Here is a 10000-nt window from a genome sequence, read left to right as displayed (position 1 = left end):
CTGACAAGTTCAAAGAAGAATCTTGAGGTCATCATTTTACAGCCATACCACCTAGTAAAAGACCAAAAAAACCAACAATACACTCTAAGTAGGAAAGTACATAATGTTGTGTATCACTTTGCAGTTGAAAGAGGGGAAGAAAAAAAAAACCAAAAAACTAGCATTTTTATATGGTACTAATTATATTTAATTAAGTTATTTCTTTATATGGTTTTGTTTCTGTCATCCTGACTATGACGCTTGGTCACTGTTCTTTGTAGTCTTTTAAACATGCCCCATATAAAAACTGGAAAGCTGGCCTATCTTGTCTATCATGATTTCTTTTCCCTTGTCTCTACAGATGAAAACATTACCGGTCTTTGTACTGCAGCTTGTGTTATGTTTGCTGGCGTCTGCCGCATGCAGGTTAAAGAACACTTGTCTGCTGGCTGGAATGTTGTATTGCAAACCTTCTGGTTTAAGCACAGTAAGTCAAATCCTTCTCACTCAAACTGACTTAGGACCAGTGGAATGATAATTAATTTTGCAGACAAAATACCCTGAAGTTTTGTTATATGTTATTGCATCCTGACATTTAAAAAACCATCATGAAGAATAATATTAAATGCTTTGAGAGATCTATTGGTTTCCTTACTTAGAGACCTGAAAATGGTTAATTTCTGTCAACACTTGTTTCACAGCAAAGTTCTGAGTTTTCATAAGCATTTTGACACTTATTAAATCATGTCAGGGCCCAAAATTTTCTTTAAATCATGTCATCTTTTTTTGTAGCTATGCAGTGACATTTTCTGATTTGTCATTAAATTCTGAAGCATTTTTTAAGCCAAAAGCTGTTTTTACTCAATAGTCAAAGTGATCTTGCATGCATGAGCACCTGTAAGTTAATGCTACCTTACAAAGAGAGAAATATAAACCATGGGTTTGTGTCTGTAGTTGAGGGATACCAAAGAAAGCATATGGGTTTAGGTTTTGTTACATATACAGAAATTTACCATGAAGAAGATTTGCTGTACTTGAAACCATTGCATATGTTTCCGAGCATTGATCTAATTTCACTTAATGTGAAAGTTCTTGAGTCATCAGAATACCTGAAAAGAACTGTAGCTAATTGGAATGTCCTCAAATTACCTTAAAAATAGAAACAATTCTGATTGGATTAAAAAAAAAAAAAAAAAAAAAGATGATGGTGAAAGTGGCTTTTTGTAGCTTTAAGTCATTTATTGAAAGTTATTTGTCACGTCACCCTAAATCATTTCCCTGATTAGCCAAGTGAAGCCAAACTGGTATTTTCTGTCCTAATCCTCCTTCTTGGAGCCTCTGCTTGGAGCCTCTGCTTTTTCTTTTTTTTCATCAAGCTGCTAGGTAAAATGTTTTCTGAGCAGAAGTTGCAGGTCACTTCATAAACCAGGCACTCTTCAAAGTTGTCATAAGCATATTACAGAAATACAGACTACTAGACTGGGGTAGAGTACCTTATTAATATTTCATTTTGGTACAATATACTTGCATTAACTCTCTTAACACAGGTATCATATTGTTTCAAGTCAGAGAACCTGAAACAGTGCAACAAAGATTAGACTAAGAGCAAAGCCTTGAAAACTACAGCCATTAGTCCTGTCACCCCCTATAAAGTTAATGGGTTGGAAAAATGGTCAATCTTTGGACTAAAAGTTGATATTTAATTGAAAGAAAATGTTTTTTAATTGTAATGGGGATTTTGCATTAGCGTGAACATGAAAAGGTACTAAAGGATCTAACGCAAGGTTATCTATTGATTTCCATCTTAACACTAGTGTAAAATGAAGAAATATTTCTATTTCATAAACAAACTCTCCTATTCAGCATCATGACTTTTTATTTGTTTTAAGGGCACAGTAAACAGACTTGAGTGAAGAGAAGAAATAACAAAATAGTCTCGGACAGCTTCTGCTGATGTATAAGACAAAAAGCCGTGACACTGCTGCAAACCCTGATTGCTTCTGCACCAGAATTATCAAGATGTTATGTGTCACTTTCACATTTTCCAGGGTTATTTGGTTGAGGAAAGTAAGAGCATCTGTAAACCTAGCACTACACTGCCTTAATCAAAATGGTTTTACTGATCATGGATTATAACAAGAGACCTGACATAATGGATGTGCAAAGTCTGCCCAAAGAATTAGCATCGCTATAGGCTAGATGGATGGACGTATTCAGGAAACGTAGTTTTTCTTGAAAAGGAAAATGCTTAAGCTAAATGAGTTTAAATTCTTATTATTAATAATACTTAGAACACTACATTGAATTTGGGAGATTTCATTTTCCTTTTAATACAAACTTATGTAAATCAGGTTCTTTTAAATCCTATACAGTTTTCTTTAATAATAAGCCATTGTTTTGACATTCCACTTAATGTACTAATAAACAAAAATTTGTCAGGAGTGATACCTACATACAATTTGCAAGTCAGTGTAAGTTACTTAATTTAAAACTGAAAGACAGAGAAAGCCTTGCAAATACTTTATGAATAGTATCACCATAATTATATTATAAAAGTTATTGTAATACTGAGCGGGTATGGTCTGCTGTTAAGGTGCTCCTGTTATATACCCCGTAGTTTGCCATTTGTAAACACATCTTTTGATGTTTCTGCCAACATCCTGGCAACAAAGCAGTGCAATTTCAAATGAGCTAATTAACTTAATTGTTGATGAAGCATGAAACAGTTCATTCACCCTGTTAGCTGCACCATGACAACATAAGAGTCTCAGCCCCTGAAGTTACTCATCTATATAAGCCTATCTGTAGCTTTCCATTAAGATCTATTGCATGCCAAATGAGTATGGCTCTTCTAACAAAGACCAGTCCATAATGTACATAGGTAGCGAATCAGTACTGTTGTTGAAAATTCAAATGAACACAGAAATACTAGTAAATACTTTGAAATAAATAAAAAGGAAAAATTGCAGAAACCCATTGCAATTTGAAGCTGTAGATGAAGAGAAAAAGCTGTGTCACTTACTTCCTAAATGCTAAGATTTAGAAAATATCTGGCTAAACCAAATGCTGAAAAAGCAATGACATCACTTTTCATTCCTGAAAGGTGCAAACCCACCTGTACACTGTGGGTTTTTTACGTATCTTGTGCACATGCAAGAATAAAAGCAAAAACAGATTAACAAGTGAGAGTTAAATGGCCATGCTTAGGCCTCTGTGCTTTTTTATTTATACTACACACAGTAATTCCCACTTCACACCAACTGTCTGAATTTAAAATGTGCTTTTTCATACTCCTACTATCCAATATAAAATCTAAAGCATCTCTTCAAATTTTCTGAGGCTCCATTTCAGCAAAGGATAATAAGAGGATTAAACACTGTGCTATTGAAAGGCCTGCAAAAGTGTTTGACATGAAAGAAAGGATAACAATTTGACCCTCTGCCGATAGCCTCGATTATCCAGTTGCATGAAATACACACAAAAAATCTCTGATATGGTTTACAGTAAAACTTTGTTTGCTGTCTTTCGCTTTCCCTTGCCCTGAACCATTTTGTACCAACGAATAAAAATCCACCTACTTTAAAAATTGTCCAAAATCTTCACAAACGCTTTCACAGCCAGGCCATTTGCAAACTCCATGACCATAGAGAGTATGGGAGGCCCCAGTCTCCTCATGTGACGAGCTGTAGCAAAAGAATAAGGCATCAGATTCATCTCAAAAGCCATAATCGTTGGAGGCTGCTAGCGCCTGTCAGGTTACGATCAGTGACAAACAGGTCAAAACAGGTCAATTTAGCTCAGAGCAGTCAGAAAAATTTAATCGTTCTATTGAATAGTTCAACTGCCAAGGCTAGATGATGTTCCAATTAGAGAAGAAATAGAGCCAAAGATGACTGTTAATAAAGGATGAAAAAATAAGATGACTGTATAATACCATATGCTAATTATGCCATATGACCTTGGTGTAACATTTACCTATAAATAAAAAATACACTCAGAAATGATCAATTCTGAGTATAAATATTGAAGACTGACAGTCAGAATTCCTGAATATTGTGAATGTTCAAAATAATATTTCAATTTTCTGCTCAATGTGTATAAAAATAAAGTTGCTTCCATTAATAAATATTCTTGTTCACAAGCATTGCTTTCATTAACTATATGGCTTCATAAAAATCCCTAGCTGTACTCCATGCCTTTTTCTGGAACCTCTGTGATTGTTTCATATTGTTTCATCCATGATGAGTTATCAAAGAAATTCAGGGAATTATTCCATGGATGTAGGTGACATACTGAAGCAAAGAACCATTCTGTGAGATATAAGCACAAAAGTGATACTAACGAAAAGTACTGCTACAAAGGTATTCAGATTTTTAAATAATACAAAATAATGACTGAAAACTGTTCTCACAGTCATATGAGCATGAGAGATACTTAAATCATAGTCACATAAGTATTAAAATAATTCAATGGAAAATTTATTTGAAAAGACCATTACTTTTAATTTAGGTTATATAGATACAATTCAATTTCATCTTATATTGAGATCATCTATATCTCACTACACTAATATATTTACTGCTAAGTGTTACAGATACTACATGGTCTTGTATATAATCCATTACTTGAAATTAAGGAACAGTAAATAATATCTGTCAATGTGTCTAAAAAGGATTTTAACTTCATCCATATGGTGGAATTCCACTGTATTGCACTAACAACACGGAAAATTTGTAGGGAATATGTCAACTTCATTACTGTCAGGCATAAAAGACAAAAAATATAGTGGTTCTTTTCTAAAGATACAAACAATATGAGAGATGCTTTAATATACTGGTTTGAAGCACTTTTAATATAGAATCTTTCCACTGAATTACAGCCTTGGCAACTCATATAGGTGTACTTGGTGAACAAAACCAGGAGTGAGATTCAAGTAAGGGCCTGACTGCCAGGTGTGTCAAACATGAATGAAACTATGCACCTACAAAAGTGCCATCAAACGTGCATTTACACCCCTACACCAGCCCACTTGACCCTGTGATTAACTCTGACCCAAACTACCATAACTTCGTGAGTCATAAAACCACATGCAGGTAATTTTGTTGTGTCTGCAAAGTTAGACATCATTACCGAAAATTATGCCCTATTGATAAACAATTCTGGAAAATCAGGTTTCCACAATCTCTGTAAGGTGCTATTTTTTGATCGGAAATCACGTGATTTAAGATGTTATACAACCGCTTCACGTCAAATGATAAGCACAGTTGAAATCTCATCACAATTACCTGTCTCGCCTTGCATTTAGAACTGAAGACTGTCCATTCACTATGGAATGATGAGTTATTGGTGGTGATGCTTTGGAAGTGGTGGAGGAGGTAGTAGAGGAGGAATTGTTAGTAGTGAGGTCTAGCCCTCCATGTTTAATGCCATTGTCTTCCATACTGTGAACTCCAGTCACTTCTTTCCATAACTGCTGAATCTCAGCAGGACTTAAGCCAGCTATAAAATGAAAGAGAGCCCCACTAATATAACAAAATAAAGAGTTTCATATAATGAGCTCAGTGTTATTAATGGATTAATGCCAACAATAAAGCTGATGCTGTTTTACCAGCACAATCAACATGTAGTAAAACATAAATTCATAAATTCATAAATCCATAAATTCATAAACATAAAACAAAAGAGAGCTTAAAATTGCTCTCTACTCCACTTGCAGCTGGAAATTTGTAGTTTCTAGGACTCATCCTTGGTCACAAAAAGCATGTTGAATGTATTCATACATATGCGTTAGGGTTGTCTGGCTCAAGTTTGCATGAAGTCATGGAAACCTACAGTACAATATGCTTCTGCCTGAAGTAAAGACTACAAAACACAGGCAAGAGAAGGGCTGTGAGCATTCTCTTATCTTGGCACTGAAGATGCAGCTAAGATAGGAAACCAGATTTTAAAAGATGAAGCGCTCATCAGAAATGTATACACATTCTGTCACTGCCAGACTTTCTAAGTTTGACATAACACTTTTGAAAAATACTAGATTAAATGCAGAAAAAAATATGAAGCCCAGAGATCGTGTGATTTCAAAGCCAGGTTCTTCAGCCTGACATGGTTTGTTCCAGAGGTATCTCAAAATCTGTCTTCTCTATTTTATCTCAACAACTGAAATTAGGCAACACATAGTCATGGTATCTAGATCTGCTGGAATGCAAAACAAATCTATTTATTAGATAATGTTTTATTTTGAGAACATATAAACTCAGACTACTGAACGAGACTCAACAAAAAAATTATGAAGAAAGCACAGGAAGTTCTTTATTTCTTCTCAGTAGCTATCTCACCATGAAGTATTCAAAGCTATTAAAAAGATTAGTAGTTTTTACAGAAACATTAATTTCTGGAGGAAGTAGTAAACAAAATGGTGGAGGGGATTTTTTTCTTAATTATGAAACCAGCTCATTTTTAGATTACTGCTTTGAGTCCTGATTCTTTACCTTAGATACCAACCCCCACTGGCAAATTCAGCTAAAGAAAAAAGTGAAAAAGAGTTGATTGCAAGCCCTACAACTGGACTTTATACCATATTTGTAAAGAAAAACCCTAGGTTTTTAGGAAGCAAGCAAAGAAGCCAGGCTCTAATTTATTGCATTAGAGATGGGTAACGGGAGTGATGGTAATACTGGTTGTAATTGTTTAATGAAGGTAAGTAATTACTGCTGAGTTCATGAGGTATGTTCCAGCAACACTGCAAAAAACCCACTCTAGTGTAGTAAATAACAGTTATCTGCAAATGTACTCACAAATCAAAATGAAAGAATGTATTCATTTAGGTGGCATGATATACAAAGTACATTATTTACTTCAAAGTCTTCCTCCTGCTGTTAAAAATATAAACTAATTCTGTACTGAAAAAAACCAAACCCAAGAATAAAACCATCTGTTTAGGTAATCAGATATCACATCTTCTAGTGAGAGGAATTTAATTTGAGACCATCACACTTTGGGTAGTGTGTGAGCTGAGTAAGAGCTGCCCCACAAGCTGAGTGAATGCAGGAGGGCTGGCAGCAGCTGCAGCAATGGTCTCTCCATGGGCAGGGACGTCCTGCCCGTCTGGTCCTGCCCTAGCTCACCTAGGGTTTTTTAAATCAGAAAGAAATTTCTCTCTAGGCTCAGGCTGGTTAACTTGATCACTTCTTCAGAGGACTCTGAAAGGCTGCCTTCTAGGATAAAAGGATTACGGGCAGGGACTTAAAAAATATAAAGTTAATAAGCGGATTTGTAATTAATTGTAAATTATGGCAATTTTGTGGTTTCTATGTCTAAAAAAGGCCAACTCTCTTTTTACTAGAGGCTTGTGAAAAGGCTGACAGACATTTCAGTCTAGATTTAAAAGTAGGGTAAGTTTTAAAGTTTCATAGGCTGTGAAAACCCTTAAAATGCCCTCCCCACAACATATTTAAGGGGAAATATATTTAAGGGAAAGGATCAAAAAGAGGACCAAGAGTGGAATAAAAATTACGAACTATAATAAAAAGGTCAAATACTGATTTACTATGAAATTTACAAACACCAAGAATTTGGGGATTTTAACATTACTTTCGTAGCTCTTTTAACCTCTACCTACTCTATTTTGATGTTTCAATAAATGTTTAATAAAACCATCACTTATAAAAACCATAAATTTCTCCTTTTCCAACATGGACCGATGTAGACTTGGCATTTTGGTGTTTTTTTGTTTTTTTCGTTTGTTTGGGGTTTTTTACTGCTGTGATTTACAGTTCTTTGCATTTAACTAGCATCAATGCAACAATACATGAAAATAACTCACAGCAAATCACTGATTTTGGATACAACATAGTGAAGACCTGGTCACAAAACAGATGCTAAAACACCTATTGCATCTTATTTGTGATACCTGACCATCAAGAAAATACAGGAAACATTCTTGCTCTTTAAAGGCAGAAACTATACTTGAAGAAAATACTGTTTATATATGAAACCTCACAGCTGTACTTGTAAGATACATATTTTCACACTTTGCCAATAATAATCTGTGGTTTATGGGACTCTTTATGACCAATAACTTGCAAACACAAATACCCCGTGTTACTTTCAGTGTTCTAGCCATCCATGTAACTGAGCAAACTGGATGGATGCATATAAAATATTGGTGTTACACATCTAAATGCTTCTGCATAACTATCTTATATCTCTCACAGTACAGCAGAAGCAGAAAACCGTACTTTTACCACATCTAGGGGTTACCTTAATTCAGAAGTGGTTAACTTAATTCAATTCTGAAGGTTTAATTTAAAAATGGAAGAAATAAATACTTGTATGTAGTTCATTATTAGGAAAAAACATCAAAGTAAAAGCAAAAAAGAGATAAATTTACTTCAACAATCCATATAGATAACAATCCATCTGGATTTTAACTACAAAATTTTGTAATTTCTTATTTCTTTATTACCAATCTTTTCTGTTACGAGTTCAATTGGACTTAATTCTTTGAGTAGAAGAAAGATCTTTAAAAGAACTGTTTACTCCTAAGAACTATTAAACATGTTTTTTTCTCTGTTTTTATACTAGCAGATGAATGAGTGTTGCATTAAACAATGAATATCAATGCAATTGGGCAGGAGTGCTGAGGGAAATCTATGGGGATAGCTTAATGTGAGAGAAAATCTGAGGAATTCCTCTAGCAACAGATGGCACAAGAGGAGATTGCAAAAGATAAAGCAGTTCAGAGGGAAGTTGTGTTTCATGCTTTTTTTGACTCCGGTCCAAGCCAATCCTACAAAAAGAAACAAGCATTACCAGTCTCTCATCTCCAGATTTATGAACCAACTTGTCTCCCCACTGCTATTTGGTGTAGTAGGACTTATTTTCCTTGTAGCTTTCACGACCTTAGATATGCTTGTGTCATAGCTTTGTTACACAGCTTTTTTACACAATGAAATTACACATTTATTTGTAATCTCTGATTTTCTCAGTGTTTTGGTCTATTTTTTGTTTGTTTTGGTTTGGGGTTTTGGGGGTTTTTTTGACCATTGTCTATGCTGTGTACTCTGCTTTTGCTCATTTGATTTCTGAGGCTTTGATTTCAAAGGAAATCAAAGGAGGAACAAGTTACATGCATAAACACCAAGTAAAAATATTGTTATCTGTCATAAACATAGTCTAAACAATGCTCATTTCAGGACTGGGATATCAGACATCAGATTATTATTTCATTTTTATGACAGACACTTAGCTCAAATCTCTATGATAAAACAAATAGAAACACATACCTCACAGGTTATAGACAGAGTCCCCTAGATGGGAAGACTTTGACCTTATCTTAAAACGTAAGCAGCATTTATCTCCATGCTAATTTATGTTTCAAAAGTGTGTGCCCTATTTTCTTTCAAGTAGTAGTAGATTTTAATCTCATTTTTATCATCGAGAAATCCTGATCAAAGTGACAAAAGGAATTTTTTTTCAAAAAGTCTTTACGGTTATTTGTCAAAGTTCATTACTATTGGAAACACCACCTTTAAAACTTGTTGCTCTGTTTAACCTATTTAATACAAAAGAATAAAAAAGATAATAAATCCTAAAGGCTTCCCTAAATTCACTTGTCATAAATTGATGACTCAAAGTGCTTTTCAATGCCAAAGACTTTATTTTCTTAGAAGAGAAAGAAAAGAACGTGAGCTTTTGAATGGCTTTAATATCACTGTCGGATGTATTTTATACCTGTTTGCTTATATTAAATGAAATAACATTCCACTAAATCAGATTTCAGTGATTCCTCAGAGAAAAGCAATGATGCTTGAATTGTGCTGCTATTAGAAATTGTTTTCAGCACATAAGCTCAATAAATATGCACCTTCTATCTAGGACAAAAACACTAAAAATCTGTCTTTATTTTTCCAAAAGTATATGCTGCAAAATTTATCAGCGTCTAGAAAATTTGGCAATATGAATAATAAAGTTTCAATTACAAAGCCTGCTTAAGTGTCATAATGGGAAACTTCTAAAGTTC

The 10000-nt window shown here is 34.4% G+C and overlaps 1 protein-coding gene across 6 annotated transcripts in view; it reads right to left on the bottom strand.

Moving 5' to 3' along the window:
- FOXP2 (forkhead box P2) overlaps nt 1-10000 on the bottom strand; it is a 405613-nt gene that overhangs the window by 49254 nt on the left and 346359 nt on the right. For all 6 annotated transcript variants that reach the window (XM_059847131.1, XM_059847129.1, XM_059847125.1 and 3 more), the window contains 2 exons: nt 5265-5478; nt 3558-3662 (listed from right to left, as the gene is read on the bottom strand). In XM_059847131.1, the coding sequence (XP_059703114.1) occupies nt 3558-3662; nt 5265-5478 (319 nt within the window). The remainder of the gene's footprint in view (nt 1-3557; nt 3663-5264; nt 5479-10000) is intronic.

The sequence above is a fragment of the Haemorhous mexicanus genome, chromosome 5 (assembly GCF_027477595.1).
Source record: "Haemorhous mexicanus isolate bHaeMex1 chromosome 5, bHaeMex1.pri, whole genome shotgun sequence".
NCBI lineage: Eukaryota > Metazoa > Chordata > Aves > Passeriformes > Fringillidae > Haemorhous > Haemorhous mexicanus.
The sequence above is the reverse complement of the archived record's forward strand: the minus strand, read 5'-3'. Positions and strand labels throughout refer to the sequence as shown.